We start from the raw sequence: 20,975 nt of genomic DNA, 5'->3' as shown, positions 1-20,975 counted from the left end.
AACTCATCTGCATAGTGTCGTAATTTTATATTAAAAAAAAACAAAAACAGCGAATAAAACCAGACAGAAATGTTTTGGACAGTGACTGTTCCTTAAAACCGAGCTGCCTACTGGATTAATGGAACACAATTATGCACACTAGGTAGGGAGCTCTCTAAGATTTGAAACAGAGCCGGTTTCATTTTGCTTTGCTCCAAATCAAGAGCTCATCTAAATCTTTCACATTTCCAAGGTATATGTATATCACAAAAAAACAACAGCTCTGCTTCAGCGTTTCTTTAACGTCTTTCTCATGACAAAAGACGTCATAACAGCGTTACGAACAAAAGGGAAGCCGTATACAGGTAGTTTGAGCTTTCTCAGTATCTTAAAGCATTGGATGGTGTAAGGAACACCAAAGTAATAAAGACTATAGATTTGTTGTAAAGCCTTGAAATATTATCCTTTTTAAGATTTTTTTTATTTATTTATTTTGCAATTAGAGATATGGATTTGATTTCAATGTATATAGTATTTATTTATTTATTTGTATTATGTTATTTTTTACTGATTTTCTTGCAATTATTGTTATTGTTATTTTGTATTTGAGAAAAAAAAGAAGAAGAAAAAATAAAAATGAAGCCGTATACAGGAAGTGACTGTATGCCCGGAAGTACTAGACATGAATTATGGTCGTGTCTAGAAGGGATCCCTCTCTCGTCAATCTCGCGAGATTCTTACACAGCGTTAATTTGAAGTCGCACAGCAACGAGATTCGCTCGTAAAAGATTATTTCAAATTGTCTGTTTTGATGAACTATCAGTTTTGATGATCAGTTCAAGCTCTAAAATAAATATTTCCCACAATAAATTTGATAACTTGAGCCCTACATCTGCTACTTTCAGTCATGAGGTATTGTTGGTCAGTGGAGAAGTACATCAGTCAGCTTAAATATTAAGAGTCAGATTGGGTGGTCAAGCGGTAACATACACCATTATGAAAAGCTCTGGGTTCAAATCCACTTCAATGCAGTCTTGTATTTTAATAAACAAAGATTGCATCCACACTTCAGTGAACGTATATCTTGAGTGGGGACCCATTTGTTTGCATTTTTCTTTGCGGTTCGACTGGAAAAAAGAGATAAACGTCTTTAAACAGCAGCTAGTTTTTTTTCAACACAAACTATTTTAAATTCATGAATTACTATTAATGTCAGTTAAGCCACACTAACACAATCTAAGATTTAAAGTAATAAGTGCCTTAACATGAACTTCTGTCAATTACTGTATCCAAGAAACATGGGATGCTATATGAGATTTCAAGAAGACAACAGGATTTATTAATAATAATAATAATAATAATAAGGCAGAGGCTATTTGCACTGTAAACAGCAACATCTTTACACTAAGTGCAAATAGTGTTGGACAGATACTATGCGCACCCCTAATTAAAAACTAACAGGGCATCACTGCAGTGTGTTTATTTAGAGACCCACAGATATCCTACACCAACCTATCACTGCAAGGAAATCAGCATTTATATTCATTTTATTTATTATTTTAAGTAGTATTAAAGAAAAATATCAAGAGTGGAGACAGTAAACAGGATAGGGAAAACTGGGTCAAAAGGGGATTAAAACCCAGGTCATTCTCATAGAAAAAGCACATTCACGCCGTCTTATCACACTAAGCCATTGCAGAGCAGAAACATTCAAAGAGCAGTTTGTCTTTGTTTGTTTCCACCAGAACATTTCAGTGCAAATAGCTGCATTATGTGGCAGGTATTTACACCTAGTGCAAATAGTCACTCTATAATAATAATAATAATAATAATAATGTTATATTATTTATATGACTTAAGTTTCTAATGCTTTCCATCATTAATACGCTGAGATGCGAGCTAAAAAGCACAGGTGAAAGCATCTCAACAGAACGCGCATGCGCGAGAAGTTGACGAGAGAGGGATCCCTTGTAGACACGAACATGAATTACTGCTAAGCGGGACTTTTAACTTCTACCGCGGCTAAATATCATGGACAGCTTTGAGTCCTCTGCAGACAATTCAAGTTTAACACACCTCGGTTAAGTAAGTACAATATAAGCACTTTTTACGCATTAGCATTTGTATTAGTTAGACGAAGGTTAACGAGTTACTTTGGAATAAACAAAAATAAACGCTGAAAGTACAAGCAAATACAAAATCACTTTGTCTTTGTTTATAATTTATCAGTATTGTCCTCATATTGTTTGTTTTCTTTTATACAACACTGGCTGCTCAAAATCCTCGTTAATAATAAACCCGTAAACAACACTTGAAGTATTGGCAAATTAGCCGATCCGTGTTTTTTATGGGTCGAACAGGGCTTTGTTTACATTTTTGCGTTGTGTTGTCAAGTATTGAGTTGACGGACGTCCTGTGTCTCAAACTGTTTTATTTGAAATTTTAGACTTGTAATTAATTATCTGAAGCAAGGAGATGATTTAACACCTATTTTGGTCCAGTTCACTTTGTTCTTTACTCGAGGGCATAGTAAATGAATGTCTGACTATGTGAAACAGTAACACGTTATGGTGTACCTCAAATACTCTATCATATGTTGTTGTTGTGAGTTATTTGGTCATTGCTTTTTTAAACCATCCCTCAGTTTGACAGGCTAATAAAGAGTTTGTTGTGGACACAGTGTCACTGTCTGTAGCAGCTAATGGCTGCTGGAGAGCTCTGTCTAATCGATAAGGATATTTCAAGGTGAGCTTTACAGATTCTAAACTAGTTTTACAGAAACAGTGCCTTTACAGGCTTGCTGGCTGGATTATATTTTAATTACTGTAGTTTCTAATGTTGACTTCACTGAAGAGTTTTGTTTTTAGTCTACTAGAGGTCCCACTGAACCCCAGCATTTCATCGCTGAATCTTCACTGTAATCGCCTTTCTAAGATTGAGGGCTTGACCACAGCATGGCACATTCGACATCTGGACCTGTCATCCAATCAGATCTGTCGTATAGAGGGATTAGCTTCACTGTCCTCACTGCGTACATTAAACCTGTCTTGCAACTTAATCACCAAGGTGGAAGGTAAAGCTCAGATTTTTGAGGCAGAAAAATTGGTAATCATTTGTTCCCCTTGTAGTATCATTTTTATATTTCAAAACAATGTTAGAGGGGTGGTAAAATGGAAGTATGCTTTTTTAAATTTTTTTAATTTTTTTTTTTTTACTTAACCTTCCTGTAACATACTTCTAATTGTGTTTCTTTGTTATGTAATCTCTTAATATGTTGATTATTTTCAGGGCTAAATGGACTAACAAACCTCACAAGACTAAATTTGGCCTACAATCAAATAAATGACCTAACGGGTAGGTTGGAATATTATATGATCATTTCTAGCAAATGTGTTCATTATAAATTTATTATGTATACATGCAGGACCTGAGTCGTTTGGTTTATCTCTGTTAACAATTTGACATTTTGCTCGACATTGTGCTTTCAGGCCTCTTATATCTTCATGGAGCTGAGTACAAACTAAAACACCTGCAGCTCCACAGCAATCACTTGGATAGTATGAACCATCTGCTGCAGTGCTTGTTGGGTCTGCAGAATTTAAAAGATGTTACTCTTTGCAAGGACGGCACACAGAATCCAGTCTGCTCATTGCCAGGTTTGTTTAAAATAAAAAATATATCAGATTCCTTCCTTAAAACAAGCAGGATATTTAACATGTATTGGAGCTGTTGTGAAAAGTTTGAAATAATAAAATAAGGAAGCTGTTAGTTTTTTTTTTTTTTCACTATGTTTTTCCCCTGTTTGTAGGCTACAGGGAGATAGTTCTGCAATCTCTGCATCAAGTCATTACATTAGATGGAGTAGATCGCCTGGGAAATGCATTTGCTTTAGCAGAGGACAGTCCCATGGATGTTCCTGGTCTTGAGGATTTTCTCGAGTTTCTAATTTCATCAGACACTGGTGCTAATGGAGAACTGGTAAACTTGTTATGTTTTTTTATAGTGCTGACACGATTACATTTTTAATTGCGATTAATCGCATAATTTTTTGTAGTTTGATTTTGAAAGTGCTGAAATTTGACACTATACAGTATATACTTCTTTTCTTGTCAAAATTAATTTATTTCCAGAAAAACAAAACAAAATGTAGCAATATAATGCTTTATTAACATTTTCCAAACAAAGCCTTCCACAATATTAATATAGAAATGCACTAAAATATCACCAATTCAAGTAACATTAAACGTTTCCCAAAGTTTAAGTGGGAGTTGAAAGAACTAGTCCCCACATAGGTTGCATATTCATTGCTATGGGCATTAAATCTCTTAAACTCTCATCATCCACAATATTAATCTGCCGGTAGACTGTGGCTATCTGTTTTGTTACAGCAATCATGAAGCTGCATTCATGATTCGCGTCAGAGAGTCAACGCCAGCATCGAGCGCCGCTTTAAACTCACCATGTGCCTTACATAGGCTGAAAAATACTTAATTTCAGTCACAAGAGATAATTTTATTAAGAGATAACAACATCTGCGGCTCATTCATAGGAGAGAGCGTAACGGTCAACTTTAGTGTGTTAAAACTAAAAAGAATTAATGAAAAAATCTTGTAGCACTTTAATCTGTTTTGACTGCTATTCTGATGCTAGTGAAACTTTGTAATTTGGCACTTTTTCATACCACTGTCTCCTGAAGATGATTCGCTTATGTTTTCCTCTTTTGTAAGAAGCTTTGGGTAAAAGCATCTGCCAAATGAATAAATGTAAAACAGTTCCGCCCATAGAATGTCTATGGGACTGCCACTAATGCTAAGCTTGTAGGCTCTCCTTGGTAGAAGGGCTCTGGTGCTGTGGCGTGTGCATCTGTGTAATGACTCTGGGCGGACACATTACAAAGTTTCCGCCCTTTACACTAGGGTTTATGCTGTATTTACGATAAATACATGAATCGCGATTAAGAAAAATGTACGAGTTAAACATTTTAAATTAATCAAATGCCTTAACGCGTTAAATCTGACAGCTCTAGTTTTTTTATTTTATTTTATTTCCTTCCTGAGATTTTATCTGCTTTTAAGATGAGCATTGACATTTGCATTAACTTGGGATGAGAATGTAACTGTCTGCATGTTCAGTTTGTTTCTTTTTTATGAAGGCAAAGTCAGATGCTACTCTCACTACTCCACGGATTGATGAGGTATTGACCAAGTTTCGACAGCGAGTTGGAAAATCAACCACAGAAAATCAAGAAAATGAGCTGCGTATTAAAAAGCTAGAGCAGCAGGTTTCCCACCTCTTTAAAAAGGTAGTGATCCTGTGGATAATTGCATTTCAGTTATCAGATATTTCAGTCTTTTCATTAAAATTGTACAGTTTGAATTTTAGAATATGAATACATATTTTTTTTCTATATTTTACATTTGTACATAGGTCCCAACAGGGGGTGGCTTTAACACAAGCTCTGCTTTACCTTCTGTGGTACGTAAAGCTAAGAGAGACATTGATCAGACATCGGAGAGTGAATGTGACAGTGGAAAAGAGAGCCAACAGCGTTCTAGAATCCCTACTTATCCCAGAGGAGCTGCGGGGAAAAAGATGACTAAGGACACCAAACCCAAACAGTCTGACTGGTGCAGTAACTTTTATGTATAATGTAAATGAATATTTTGAATAATAATGTCAAAATGTACACTTCTGGCCAAAAAAATGGGCTAAGCCCAAAATGGCAAAACATTAAGCTTTTAATGGTCTCCACAACAAATCATTTGTCAGGGATTTAGCAAGAATTAAACAAATGCACTACCGGTGCACTTCTGTGCCACCATTTGCTCATGAACTTTTGCTGCAGTGAACTGTTTGGGGAAAAAGCTGGAAACAGGGAAATTCACTTATATATTCTTCTTGTATGCAAAGATAAAATCATGATATTGATTTAAATGTTTCATATAAAATTCAAACTAACACATGTCTGGGTGTACAAAATGTTCCAAAAATATCTTCTGGGATGTTTTTCTGGGATCTTCTTTTTTCTTAAAAGATTAGTCATTAGTTGGTGATCTGCCACACCAGATGCAGCTCATCAAAGGCCTGATAACAAGCTCATAAATGAAACCAGGAGTGATAGAGCAGGGAGAGATCTACAATATGCAGTGTTGTGAGTCCCATGGTAAAGGAGTGAGAAAATCTGCTCCAAAAACAGCAAAATATCATGCAGGTGTTGCTGTCAGAAACAGCATAGCTGGTCTGCGTCAGGCCAACTGTAGCTATTCTGAAGTTTACAAGACCCTACAAGGTTTACAAGACAGAAAAAATCCCTATTTCTTTATCAGCTATAAAGAGAACAGGTCAACGCTTTGAAACGACAGGTGACGTTGCCAGAAAGGAAGGATCTGGAAGGCCCAAAGCCTTTTCATGCACCTGCAGTTCTCAAATACAGGAAAAAAAAAAGCCAACTTTTGGCAGAATATGGAAAGTTTTATTCAGTGGTTCAGCAGAGTTGTGTGGAGTGATGAATCATGATTTGAGTTGCATGATGATGCTCCAGAGAGGTGTCTTCGAAGATCTGGTGAGAAATGCAATAGTGAATGCATCTCTACCACAGTGAAGCATGGAGGAAGAGATGTCATGGTGTAGGGAGCCGCTTCACTGTGAAAAGTAATTTAATGCTTTGGAGTACAGGAGGATATTGCAGAAAGGCTTGCATCCCACAATTGAAAAGTTATTTTCTAAAGAGGAATGATCAGATGCTATTTTTCAAAAAGACAATGCTCCTACGCACACTGCAAAGACATCCAACAAGTGGCTTGAGAACAAGTCTATCAGGCTCATATTTTGGCCTGGTCAGAGTCCAAATTTGAATGGGAAACGTTTTTCAACTTCTCATCGACTGTTTGAAGCCATCAGCATTGAGTGGAACAACATTGACTCTTCTGTCTGTAAAAATGTTTACCCACAAGGCATAAATATTTAAAGAAATCAAAGGGAAAAACTATCCCATACTAAGTTATATTATCTATTTGTTCAGTTCTTGCTAATTTCCTGACCAGTGATTTGTGGTTAAGATCATTGAAAGCTTAATGTTTTGCCATTTTGGGCTTGGCCCATTTTTTTACCCAGTAGTGTACAGTACTGTGCAAAAGTCTTAGGAACATTAGATGTTTCACAAAAACATTTGTCTTAAGATGGTTATTTTATATCTTCTGCTTTAGTGTGTCTATAGGAAATATAAATTTAGATTTCCAAACATTTATTTTGCAAATAGAATAGAACAAGGAATCCTGCAACAGATAGTTTGGCCCCACAGAGCCCGGATCTCAACATCATTGAGTTAGTCTTGGATAACATGAAGAGACAGTAGCAATTGAGACTGTGGCAAGTTCTCTAAGATGTTTGGAACAAACTGCCAACAACCTTAAAAAACTGTGCACAAGTGTACCTAGGGGAATTGGTGCTTTTTAAAGGCATAGGATGGTCACGCCAAATATGGATTTTTTTTATGTTTACTGCCCTTTGTATGAAGTAAATTGATAAATAAATATTATTCATGCCATTTAAAAAGAAAAACAATCCTCTCTATACAACATTTTCCCTCACTATACAGCATTTAAAAACAACTGCATACAACTTTTGCACAGTTCTGTACAATTAATGTATATTTTGACTTAACAATTTTCGAGTACTGATTGAGAATTCGTTCTTCAATTGCACAGTTACAGTTTACTTGATTACATCAACAGTAATTTGCTCCAGCACAGGAATTGAATAGTTTGAGAGGCTGCTCCAAATATTTACTTGCTGCAGTGTTACTCAATACAGTGCATCCACCTTGGAATATGTAAAGAGGGTATGGTGCATCTAAGAAAATAAGGTTTAAAGGCATAGAAAAGTTGCTCTGCTTTTCATACAAAGGCTTTGCCTTAGTCTAGTAAACAAGGTAGTTTATTAATTGTCTTTGCTCCTCCCACTTAAAATTGCTTGCACACATGATTGATTATGCTCTCAGTAACAGTTCATTTGGCTTCATGAAAACTTGCAAGCTGTCTCTCCATTTCCATGTTATTGTAGTCTATTAAGATGCAACAATTTATTAATTATTTAATATTGATTTATTTTGGATTTTGTTTAGTCAAAACATAATTCCCATTGTTCCATTTATGTTATTCCATAGTTTTGATGACTTTACTATTATTCTAAAATGTGAAGAAAAAAAAATTATAATAAAGAATAAGTGTTTCAAAAATTTGACCGGTAGTGTATACACCGATCAGCCACAACATTAAAACCACCTGCCTAATATTGTGTAGGTCCCCCTCGTGCCACCAAAACAGCACCAACCCGCATCTCAGAATAGCACTCTGAGATGATATTCTTCTCACCACAATTGTACAGAGCTGTTAGTTGAGTTACCGTAGACTTTGTCAGTTCGAACCAGTCTGGCCATTCTCAGTTGACCTCTCTCATCAACAAGGCATTTCCATCCACAGAACTGCCACTCACTGGATGTTTTTTGTTTTTGGCACCATTCGGAGTAAATTCTAGAGACTGTTGTGCGTGAAAATCCCAGGAGATCAGCAGTTACAAAAATACTCAAACCAGCCCGCCTGGCACCAACAATCATCCATGCAATTATCTTATCAGCCAATCTTGTGGTGGCTGTGCAGTGCATAAAATCATGCAGATCTGGGTCAGAAGCTTCAGTTAATGTTCACATCAACCATCAGAATGGGGAAAAATTTGATCTCAGTGATTTGGACCGTGGCATGGTTGTTGGTGACAGATGGGCTGGTTTGGGTATTTCTGTAACTGTTGATCTCCTGGGATTTTCAAACACAACAGTCTCTAGAATTTCCTCAGAATGGTGCAAAAACAAAAAACATCCAGTGAGTGGCAGTTCTGTGGACGGAAATGCCTTGTTGATGAGACAGGTTAACAGAGAATGGCCAGACTTGTTTCGAACTGAAAGTCTACGGTAACTCAGATAACTGCTCTATACAATTGTGGTGAGAAGAATAGCGTGGGTTGGCGCTGTTTTGGCGGCACGAGGGAATAGCAGTGCCATGAAGGGGTGTACCTGGTCTGCTGACTGGGAGCACCCCACAAGCCTTGCTGTTTCAGACTGGTCATTTCACCCAGTCATCTGGCCATAACAATTTGGCCCTTGTCAAAGTTGCTCAGGCCTTTACTCCTGCTAATTTTTCCTGCATTCAACAAGTTGACTATGTCTAATCTACCCAGACCTTGACATATGGCCTTGTTAGGAGATGACCAGCATTATTCGCTTCACCTGTTAGTGGTCATAATGTTTTGGCTCATCAGTGTGTGTGTGTGTGTGTGTGTGTGTGTGTGTGTGTGTGTGTGTGTTTACACACACACACAGTGGCGGCCAAAAGTTTGGAATAATTTAAAGATTTTGCTGTTTCGGAAGGAAATTGGTACTTCAGTTCACCAAAGTGGCATTCAACTGATCACAAACAGTAGTCAGGACAATACTGAAAAAAGTCATTTTTGATCAAACCTAGACAGGCCCCATTTCCAGCAGTCATCACTCCAACACCTTATCCTTGAGTAACTGGCATGTCTTAAGGTCAATATTAGGTCAAAAATGGCAAAAAAGAAACAGCTTTCTCTAGAAACTCATCAGTCAATCATTGTTTTAAGGAATAAAGGCTATACAATGCTTGAAATTGCCAAAAAAACGGAAGATTTCATACAAAGGTGTACACTAGAGTCTTCAAAGACAAAGGACAACTGGCACTAACAAGGACAGAAAGAGACGTGGAGGGCCCAGATACAACAAATCAAGAGGATAAGTACATCAAAGTCTCTAGTTTGAGAAATAGACACCTCACATGTCCTCAGCTGACAGCTTCTTTGAATTCTACCCGCTCAACACCAGTTTCATGTACAACAGTAAAGAGAAGACTCAGGGGTGCAGGCCTTATGGGAAGAATTGCAAAGAAAAAGCCACTTTTGAAACAGAAAACAAAAAGAAAAGGTTAGAGTGGGCAAAGAAACACAGACATTGGACAACAGATATTTGGAAAAGAGTGTTATGGATCTTAACCCCATTGAGCTTTTGTGGGATCAGCTAGACTGTAAGTTGTGTGAGAAGTGCCCGACAAGACAGCCACATCTGCGGCGAGTGCTACAGGAAGTGTGGGGTGAAATGTCACCTGAGAATTTGGACAAACTGACAGCTAGAATGCCAAGGATCTGCAAAGTTGTCATTGCTGCATGTGGAGGATATTCGATGAGAACTCTTTGAAGAATCTGTACATTATTCCAAACTTTTGGCCACCTGTGTGTGTGTGTGTGTGTGTGTGTGTGTGTGTGTGTGTGTGTATATATATATATATATATATATATATATACTATATATATACATATACACACACACACACACACACACACACACACAAATACATACAACTCTGGAAAAAATTAAGAGACCACTGCAAAATTATTAGTTTCTCTGGATTTACTATTTATAGATATGTATTTTAATAAAATGAACAATTTTGTTTTATTTTATAAAGTACTGACAACATTTCTCCCAAATTCCAAATAAAAATATCATCATTTAGAGCAGTTGTTTGCAGAAAGTGACAACTGGTCAAAATAACAAAAAGATGCAGTGTTTTTAGACCTCAAGTAATGCAAAGAAAACAAGTTCTTATTCATTTTTAAACAACACAATACTAATGTTTTAACTTGGGAAGAGTTCAGAAATCAATATTTGGTGGAATGACCCTGATTTTCAATCACAGCTTTCATGCGTCTTGGCATGCTCTCTACCAGTCTTTCACATTGCTGTTGGGTGACTTTATGCCACTCCTGGCACAAAAATTCAAGCAGCTTGGCTTTGTTTGAAGAAAACTTGCTTCATTCTGCTCTGACAATGTTCCCTAACTCTGAGGATTGGTTTTTCCAGCAGAACATTGCTCCATGCAACATAGCCAGGTCAATCAAGGTGTAGATGGAGCACCGGATCAAGACCCTGTCATGGCCAGCCCAATCTCCAGACCTGAACCCCATTGAAAACCTCTGAAATGTGATCAAGAGGAAGATGGATGGCCACAAGCCATCAAACAAAGCCGAGCTGCTTGTATTTTTGTGCCAGGAGTGGCATAATGTCACCCAAAAGCAATGTAAAAGACTGGTAGAAAGCATGCCAAGACGCATGAACGCTGTGATTATCCCACCAAATACTGATTTCTCAACTCTTCCTGAGTTAAAACATTAGTATTGTGTTGTTTAAAAATGAATATGCATATTCTTTGCATTATTCAAGGTCTAAAAACACTGCATATTTTTGTTATTTTCACCACTTGTCATTTTCTGAAAATAAATGCTCTAAATTACAATATTTTTATTTTTGAATTTGGGACAAGTGTTGTCAGTACTTTATAGAATAAAACAAAAATGTTCATTTTACTCAAACACATACATGTAAAATAGTAAATCCAGAGAAACTGGTAATTTTGCAGTGGTCTCTTAATTTTTTCCAGAGCTGTATATATATATATATATATATATATATATATATATATACACACACACACACACTACTGGTCAAAAGTTTTGAAACACTTACTCATTCTTTATTATAATTTTTTTTTTTTTTTTTCACATTTTAGAATAATAGTAAAGTCATTAAAACTATGGAATAACATAAATGGAAATATGGGAATTATGTTGTGACTAAACAAAATCTAAAATAAATCAAAACAGTGTTATATTTTAGCATCTTCAAAGTAGTCACCCTTCGCGGTCAACCAACTTCTTGAGGTATCACCCTGGGATGCTTTTTAAACAGTATTGAAGGAGTTCCCATCTATGTTGGGCACTTATTGGCTGCTTTTCTTTATTATTTGGTCCAAGTCATCAATTTCAAAAACTTGTTTTTTTTTAATTACATTTTAGATTTATAATGAAATAAATTAATATGGTGGCACAATTATATTTTTGTCTACAAAACTAATTTCAAACATTTAAGCATACGCCTTCAGATCAAAAGATTTTTAAGATCATGTGAAACATTTCGGTCAACTGTTCAAAAACTTTTGGCCGGTAGTGTATATATTCTAAATAATTGGTCATAGTGTCCAAGAACTGTTAAAGATGTGAAGTCTGATGAGACTATTGGAATGTTTTCATATTATTTTCACTTATTATCAATTCCCTTCTGAAATAGCTTTCATTTCCATTGCAGTGTAACAGACACACAGAAGAAGAGGTCCTCAAAGCAGGCTGTTGGCCCCCGTAGGAGGGCATCAGTCCAGAGCACTGGGTCTGTGGAAACAGTAGATTCTGTTAAAAAGGCCCCCCAAACAGTCAGAGCAAGTCCTAAAAAACCCTCAACTCAGTCTCAAGAGGAAACCTACAGGGTATGCTATGTAAACTAGGCTGCTTTTGTCTAACATAAAGTTATATTCTCCTCTAAATGAAGTGGACAGGTATATGTAAGTTTGCAAAAAAGGAAATAACGTTTGTAAGTGTATGTTAACATTTAGGCAATAGTAGAAGAGCGAGACCAGGAACGGGAGCGACGCTGGAAAGCAGAGCAGGCTATGAAGAGGCTTGCTGGAGAGGTTAAAAGCCTACAGACTCAAGCTAGTGAGGAGAAGGATCTTCAGAGTTTGGCCTTACACACCACAGACAGGTGAGAACACACAGAGTCCTCTCTTTATAATATATGAAATAATACTGTAGAAATGTTCTAAGTTCGTGGGCAATGGATGAGTGAGGAGACAACGAAGCGGATTCGAGGTCAGTCTTTTTAATTGTCAGCTTTTACACAAAATTGACGGTAACCTTCAAAACAAAAAGTTCATAAATAAATGAGAAAGTACTCTCTCTCTCTGTTCGTCTGGTGTGCTTTCTGGCCATTCTCTCTCTCCCTCTCTGATGTTTTGGCGTGCCTTTTAAATCTCCCTCCGCCATCACTATAATGAGAGACAGGTGTTAGAGATAATTATGAGCCAGGTGACGAGCCTTACCGCTCTCCCTCTCCCGCAGGCCGACACATGACCACACCCTCATGCCACAATAACATATGAAATATATTTTTACTTTGCCCCTTTGTTCTATTGTTCTTGTTTTTTATATATCGCTTGAAATTAAATTGACTGAAATGAATGTGAAATGAGCATCCCAATTAAATATTATACTGCAGATATTCAAAATAAAAACTGAATAAAGATACCCAGTTACCCACACACAATAAACACAATTAGCGGCAACTCTGGACATCTGTTATGTCACTCAATCAAACTTTCTCTCCCAACAAGGACTTGGCACCCTAATTGGTGTCAGCTCCGGCTGAAATGTGAGATCTGAATACACTTTGGTATAATTAAATTTAAATGAAAGTTTCCAGTGTCCCCACTGTTGGGCCCATATTTACGAAGCTCCTCCATCCCACCTGCGAGCCAGTTGCTGGGGCGTGATGATGGCCCCGATGCTGTGCTCTAATATTATATCCCACATGCTCCCCCTTGTGATAAATCATAATTATAATGCAGATTGAAGTCGTGGTGACAGGCACATGTCTGCTGCAGATCATCAATCTATTCTTATTGCCACCCCTGCAGCACTCTGCTGTTAATGACTCTTGCCTCACAGAGTCCAGTATCTGTTTCATTAACTCTTCTCCTGCTGAGCACCACTGCGTGTAAATACAATCCATAATGTACCACATACAATGAACATGACGTTGTCGTGTATAAAATGTAGGGCTGTCAGTCAATTATAATATTTATTTGTGATTAATCTATAGTTAAAGAAATATCCCGGGTTTAACACAAGTTAAGCTCAATCAACAGCATTTGTGGCATAATGTTGTTTACCACAAAAAATAATTTCGACTCGTCCATCTTTTTCTTAAAAAAAAAGCAAAAATCGAGGTTACAGTGAGGCATTTACAGTGGAAGTGAATGGGGCAAATTTTTGGTGGGTGTTGCATTATTTGAGCTAGTTGTCCAAATTGTAGTTTTTACAGTCGGTTTAGGGTTGTTGACATTACATTGTCATGGCAACTAAATTGTAAAATTAGCTATAACTTTATCACACTAAAATCATTTTAACATGCACATCATTTATGTCTTGCGGTTATACTTTTGAAACAGTGAATATTTTAACGTTTTTAGATTGGCTCTAATCACTTCCATTGAAATCCAGATTTGTGCTTTATTTTTTAAAGAGGGGCAAGTCAAAATGTATTTTTGTGGAAATCAATATTATGCCACAAATGATGTCGATTGAGCTAAAACTTTATTGAACCCGGAATATTCATTTAACAAATGAGCACTTTCAGATCCTTTTTGAGGAATGAAAATTAAATGATAGGCCACTGTGTAAAGAAAATAATTGTGTAATGTAGTGATATCCTAAAACTTGATTGACAAGTACAATGATCAGTACATAGGAATGATTATGATTCAAAGATATTATTAAAAAACAGATCTCACTCACTTTAGGCTGAAGGAGTTGTTGTTAAAAGAGCGCTCAGATCGAGCAGGATTGCAGACACGTGTGCAGGAATTGGAGGAGAGATACAGGTCTATGTTAGAGCAGCTGGAGCAGGCACACAACCGGGAGGAGCAACACAAGAGGGCACTGCGCAGCCTGGAAGACAGCATGAGCCAGGCAGAGGCTCACAGGGTACAACAGCATGCAGAAGAGGTAACAGTGCTTTTCAAGGTTGCTTATCAAACTAAATAAACAGGCTGAAAAAAATTAACGGAGGTGCCTTTGCATCCTAAATGGCAGTTCATAACCTCATTAGGGGTGGATCCATAGCTTAATCTGAGTGTTAAGATAAATGCTCTGCAAGCCTCATGTATTGCGAAAGAGGAATCCAGTTCAGAGTCTTAAACCATGAATGAAAAGAAAACAGTTGCTACTTTAGGGTATTTGCTGACATGGTGTTAGCATAGGTACTCAGACAATGGTGCCAAAAACACATAATGAACAGAGCATAGACCCAACAATGCTTATGAGGTGCTTAATAGTTGACATTTTAATCCATTAGGGGCCAGTTTTCTCTGTTATTTTTGGTATGTACTGTAAGACAGTTTAACCTATGCCCAGACACTTTCTCCGGGATGGTTGCAGAAGCAGTTTCAAGATAAATATCACCACCATTGCCCCTCCCACAGCACAGGCATTTGGCTGAATTGCGAATGTGTGCAGTTTCTTCTTTACATTTTGAATTGAGTTACAGTCAATGGAATATTTACACCTGACTTTTTGCACACGTTAATCAACTGCTTCGAAAAAGTTGCTTGAAGCACCACTTCAAAATGTATCTACTTATAAATAATTTATATAATTTACTTTTCAAATTTGAATAATTCTTTGTAAACTTGAAATGTGACTGACATGTTATGGTATCTCAGATGAAAAGGACTCAGGAGTTGGAGAAAAAGGCATCTGCCTTTAAAAGGGAAGTTGAAATACTCAGAGCATCAGCACGGCAGCACACAGAGAAGCTACAGCAGTTGCATGAGTTGCTGGCCTCCAGGGAGGAGATGCACAGGTACACGAAAGCACTACATGTACCTGTAATCATGTCCATGATCATTTTCTTAGTGGTAATATGATTGACTGCTTTACAAAAACAGGTTTACAAATGCAAAGTACCTCTAACTGTTTTCATCTTGCACCTGTTTGAGTACTTAACTTTGTGGTACAGGAAAGAGCTTGCGTCGCGGCTGCTTCCTGGTGGGACTGAGTTTAAGGAGGCTGTAACCAAAGAGGTGGAGGCTGCAGAGAAGAGATTTACCCAGAAACAGGCTGATATGGAGCAGAAGATTGCTGATGCTCGAAATCAGTATGCCTCTCTTGAGGATGAATTTCGCATAGCTCTCACTATTGAGGCAAAGCGTTTCTCAGAGGTAGGGTCATTTGTTGCAAATCTAAACTGTGAGGTAACATTTGGACTTAAAAATAAAAACAATGATCTTGTGACATTACATTTTAGAAAGGATTGGATTGATTCTAGTTTACAAAGTCAAGTATAGTTATTTGGAAAATCTTTCATTTCTAGGTATATAGATAATATGTAATGAATTAAATTAAAGGAATATTCCAGTTTAAATACAAGTTAAGCACAATCAACAGCATTTGTTGCATAATATTGATTACCACCAAAAAAATCATCCCTCCTTTTCTTTAAAAAAGCAAAAAAAAAAAAGGTTCAATGGAGAGGCACTTGCAATGTAAGTGAATGGGGACAATCTGTAAACATTAAAAAACTGTTTCAAAATTATAGCCACTAGACATAAACAATATGCGTGTTAACAAGATTTTAGTGTGATAAAATCGCTTACTAACCTTTTCTGTGTAAAGTTAAAGCCAATTTTTGGATGATGTAATGTCAACAAACCCTAAAATGAATGTAAAAATTACAAATGACTTCACAGCTCAAATAATACAGGAGTTTTAACAGAAGAATTAATGTAAGTGCTTTTATAAAATTATAAGCTTCACATTTCTGCCTTTTAAACCCTCCAAAAAGTGGCCCCATTCACTTCCATTGTGTCTTACTGTAACCTCCATTTTTATTTATTTATTTATTTTTTAAAGAAAAGGAGGGACGAATCGAAATAATTTTTTGTGGTCATCAGCATTATACCACAAATGCTGTCGATTGAGCTTAACTTGTATTGAACCTGGAATATTCCTTTAGTGCAGTACATACAATTTAAATGAAATTAACCCCAGAACTGCCCAAGTGTTTTTTTAATTTTATTTTGTTGACAGGTTATCTATGCAGGCCCTGACTGTTTGTGTGATTGTAGGTAAAAGAGGGGTTTGATCAAGTGTCCGCCGAACTCCTAGAAGTCAAGTCAAGCCTCAGCCAGTCGCAGCAGAAAGAGAAGCAGTCAGCTTCTCTGGTGCAGGAGCTCACAGCCATGGTGAAGGAGCAGAAAACTCGAATAGCTGAGCTCCTCAAAGCCAAACGAGAAGCCAGCACTGAGTTTAAGGTATCTTCAGAGCATTTGAGAAAAAGTGTGAAAGACCAAAGGATTTTACTTCAAAATAATTACAGTACCATATGCTCTTGGTTTGGTTGTGTCCTTAATAGCTTTGAACCAAATTAGTACACTATCATATCAATAGATAACATTATCATAGTATAAAAATTTAGCCATGTGTTCTCTTGTACTATTGAAATGGTTGTAATTGTAATTTCAATCACTCTTTACATAATGTATTCAAACACCACATTATGCTCTGCTTTTGCATGCTAGTCCCGTGTGCAGTCATTGGAATCCAGGCTAGAGGAGGATAAGTGCCTCAACCTACAGGTGGAGCTACTGAAGAGGGACAAGTCCAAGCTGCTCTCCCAGCTTACTGCTCAAGAGTCTGTCATAGATGGGCTACGGGCAGAGAGGAAGATCTGGGGCCAGGAGCTTGCACAGCAAGGTACAACAGTAACTTAAAAGAAAATATGACTTTGAAGTAGCTGGGGTTATTTTCCTGCAAAATTATGTGTGTGTGGTTTTGTTAGGTGCATCCTTATCACAGGACCGTGGTCGACTAGAGGCCAGAATTGAGGTTTTGTTAAATGAACTGGAATCGCAGAAGAAACGGAATGAGAGAGACAATGACACTCTTAGGATTAAAGCCAAGATTGTTGATGATCAGACAGAGACTATTCGCAAATTAAAAGAGGTAAAGTCCCATATAATGCAGTTGACCAGAGAGCAAAACCTTATGTGGTGTCCGTTCTCACAGCCTGACTCATGTTGTTCTGTGAAATTGTTGGTCTTAGGCACTGCTGGAGCGAGATGAGCAGATCCGTAAACTTCGTGAGGAGAGTGTGCAGGCCCAGCGAAAGTTTAAGCAGCAGCTGGAGGAGGAATCAGCTTCTGCAGGGGAGCTCAGAGACACAGTGGAGCAACTTAGTCTCAGGAAGGAGGAGCTGAAACAACAGCTACTTGATAATGAGGCGGAGCTTAATGAGGTCAAAGAGACCTACAGGTCTGGGATAACACAGACAAGACACATGAAGTTAAATTATAATCATCAATATGTTATGATTCCAAGCTTTATAACCCTAACTTACTGGTTTTTAAACACTAGATTGCTGTTTCAAAGGCTGTATGCCGGCTGTCTCATGTCTCACTCCATATGTCACACAGTTGCTTAGTAATCCATTAAGTTCAACAACAAACCAAAAAAGCTATTGAATTCAACTTTTGTAGGGCTTCAAGTAAGAAATGGCAGGAAAAGGCAGAGCTATTGAACAGGCTTGAGAGCCAGGTGAAGCGGATGAAGGATGGTTTTGATTCCAAGGAGAGAGCTCTCATTGAAGAACGGGACAAAGCTTCACTGGCACACAGGTAAGAGGTGAGCAGCGGGTCATCATTTGGCCAAGATAATAAAGATTTTATACATTAAAAAATGATTTATTGTCTTTCTAGAGCGGCAGTGGAGAAGCTTCACTGTGTGGACGATGCCTTCCGTAGACAACTGGAGTCTCTGCAGGCTTCCCATCAGGCTGAATTGCTTAGTCTTGCAAATGACAAACAGAAACAGATAGAGAAAGCCAATCAGAAGGTATTACTGCCACTAAATTTAATAACTTTAGTATTGTTGTTTAGATCAGTGTATCTCAACTGGTGGGTCGCAGGTCTGTTCGGATTGGGTCGCGGACAGCAGGAAAAGAACAATGGCATGGTTCTCTCTCTGTTGAAAATTTCTGATAAGCTCACGATCTACGCTTTATACGTGCTAATTATGCTTCTTATCTGCAATGCAATATTTTTGCAGTGCTATTGATGCCTGGTTTTCATGCGAGCAATCACAGAACCACTAGCGCCAGTGATCTACTCTGCTCTACTGTATTTCTGGAGCGCTCGTGCATCAACCAGACTTCCCTCAATATTGCAGTGCAGACCACAAAACTGATGCGACCCATTTGACATTTTTATTTAAAATAATCTGTTAGGTAGAATCTGTTAGACCTCTTTTTTTTTTTTTTTTTTTTTTTTTTACAACTGTGGCAGTTGTATCTACGATGTAAAAAAAAAAAAAAAAAACTGTCAGCTGTGGTTGCCGGAATAATTATGTAAAAACAAAATACAGCAAAAATGTAAACAACTTTAAAGAACAACTGTAAATTTTACAGTTTAAAACTGTTGTTTTTACGGTATATTTTATGGTTGTTTATATTATTAAATGATAAACTTAATATATTAACCTTCTGAAACTATAGAAATCTGCTTTTCACTTTATATAATATATTGTTAATCACCATAGTAATTACAGAAAGACACATGATGACATGAAGTTCATCAATGGTGGCTTTCCAGGAGCAGTGACCAATAAACATGTAGAGACAGTGCTTAGTGTCACACTTAAACACTAAACACCATCAGGGTAACACATGTGAAATTAAAATTATGCAATAAACATTAAACTACATCAAATATAACACAGAACACCCCAAATTACATAACTGATATTAAAAATAAGAAGAAACATAACTATTTCCATAAAATATTATGAAATGTAATGGGTCATGCAGGGAATTCTGGGAATGCCCGATTACTGTTTTTATCGTAATTTTAATAATAATTTACCATAAAAAGTACATGTACTCTCTTGTTAAACATAATACACATTTTAACCATTAGTTATACAGGAAAATCATACTTTTTACATCTAAAAAAAAATTATTTTTACATTTTACTGTAAAACTACATGTATTGTCTTTTTAAATATATTTAAAAAATGTAACATATATTTTACAGTAACTACTCGTTAACCAATTTACGTTTTTTAACTGTAGCATTTTTACAGTCTTTTACGTTAAAATTACAGACATTTTTTTTTTATTTATTTATTTTTTTTACAGTGTACACTGACCTAATCACAATGATTAGGAATCTTGCATGGTCTTACCTGTGCTTATATGCCATTGCACTGTAAATATTAGGGAAAATACATAAAGGGCTTCAAAGACTGGCCCTCCAAGAGTTATGACATTAACAACAAAAATAATGTCACTTGATACATGCCCTTATTCTTGAAAACCATGAACAAATCTATGCTAAATAAAAATGCGACACAGGCTACATTAAATAGAGTTTATGTTTTTTACTTTGTTTGCCAGTTGATGTCTTTTTTTCTTTTTTTTCAAACCACAGGTGCTCCAGGTGGAAGAGGAAATGCGACAGCTGCTTGAGGAAACTGAGAGTAATAAAAAGGTAATGCAGGAGAAAATGAGACGTCTAACACAGGTGCTGAAAGACTTCTAACCTATAGTGGAAATATATATATATATATATATATATATATATATATATATATATATATATATATATATATATATATATATATATATATATATATACTATAGTTTTGGTAACCCATGCAACCGTTCTCATTCTGGCAGCCAACATGAACAAACCATGAAATTATTGTACTACTGAGTGTCCAGCCTACTGCATTTAACTTTTTTTTAATTTTTTTTTTTTTAGCTTAATGTCTCAAATGACAAAAATACAAAATGGCCTTTACTGTGAAACCTGTTTTATTAGTACATTTTGAAATATTCATAATTTGTACAAATGATGACATCATGTAAAGCAGTTTTATGTACAATTTCCCTTTGCTGTTTTTCCTTTACATTTTATAATTAAATTCATAAACTCGTCATTTTGTGTCTGTTTGCTATTTTAAAATGGTTTAACTGTTTTTAGTTTTATGTCTCAGATTACATAATAAAAAAAGACCTTTACTGTTAAACAACTGTTTTCAGTCATAAAAATATTAATAGTGTATTTTACAAAGTATAAATGAAAGCTGATGACTTGGACCATCAACATACACAATCATGCAATGCACTTTTATGTAAAATTGCCCTTTTTTAAATTTTATAATTAAATGTATAAACTTGTTCTCATTCTGTGTCCGTTTTTAATTTTAAAATAGTTTAACTGTTTTTTGTTTTGTTTTATGTCTCAGATTACATTGTACAAAATGTT

General features: G+C 36.5%; 1 protein-coding gene across 4 annotated transcripts; it reads left to right on the top strand.

Moving 5' to 3' along the window:
• Positions 1 to 1,935: 1,935 nt before the first annotated feature.
• Positions 1,936 to 20,646, top strand: lrrcc1 (leucine rich repeat and coiled-coil centrosomal protein 1). 4 transcript variants are annotated; one of them, XM_051699906.1, is made up of 20 exons: positions 1,936 to 2,064; positions 2,624 to 2,724; positions 2,847 to 3,052; positions 3,268 to 3,333; positions 3,468 to 3,635; positions 3,788 to 3,957; positions 5,132 to 5,281; positions 5,407 to 5,606; positions 12,188 to 12,362; positions 12,489 to 12,637; positions 14,454 to 14,658; positions 15,375 to 15,514; positions 15,671 to 15,872; positions 16,779 to 16,964; positions 17,232 to 17,406; positions 17,492 to 17,655; positions 17,756 to 17,964; positions 18,189 to 18,326; positions 18,408 to 18,543; positions 20,136 to 20,646. In XM_051699906.1, the coding sequence occupies exons 2-20, from the start codon at positions 2,681 to 2,683 to the stop codon at positions 20,244 to 20,246; spliced, it is 2,994 nt and encodes a 997-aa protein (XP_051555866.1). In that variant the 5' UTR covers positions 1,936 to 2,064; positions 2,624 to 2,680; the 3' UTR covers positions 20,247 to 20,646. The 4 variants fall into 4 exon arrangements, with proteins under 4 accessions (XP_051555866.1, XP_051555868.1, XP_051555867.1 ...); XM_051699907.1 differs by having other exon boundaries at positions 2,002 to 2,064; positions 2,660 to 2,724; XM_051699908.1 differs by lacking the exon at positions 3,788 to 3,957 and having other exon boundaries at positions 5,112 to 5,281.
• Positions 20,647 to 20,975: the final 329 nt, after the last annotated feature.

Source organism: Myxocyprinus asiaticus, chromosome 6 (genome assembly GCF_019703515.2).
Source record: "Myxocyprinus asiaticus isolate MX2 ecotype Aquarium Trade chromosome 6, UBuf_Myxa_2, whole genome shotgun sequence".
Lineage (NCBI taxonomy): Eukaryota > Metazoa > Chordata > Actinopteri > Cypriniformes > Catostomidae > Myxocyprinus > Myxocyprinus asiaticus.
Note: the sequence above shows the minus strand (reverse complement) of the source record. Positions and strands in the feature narration are given on the sequence as shown.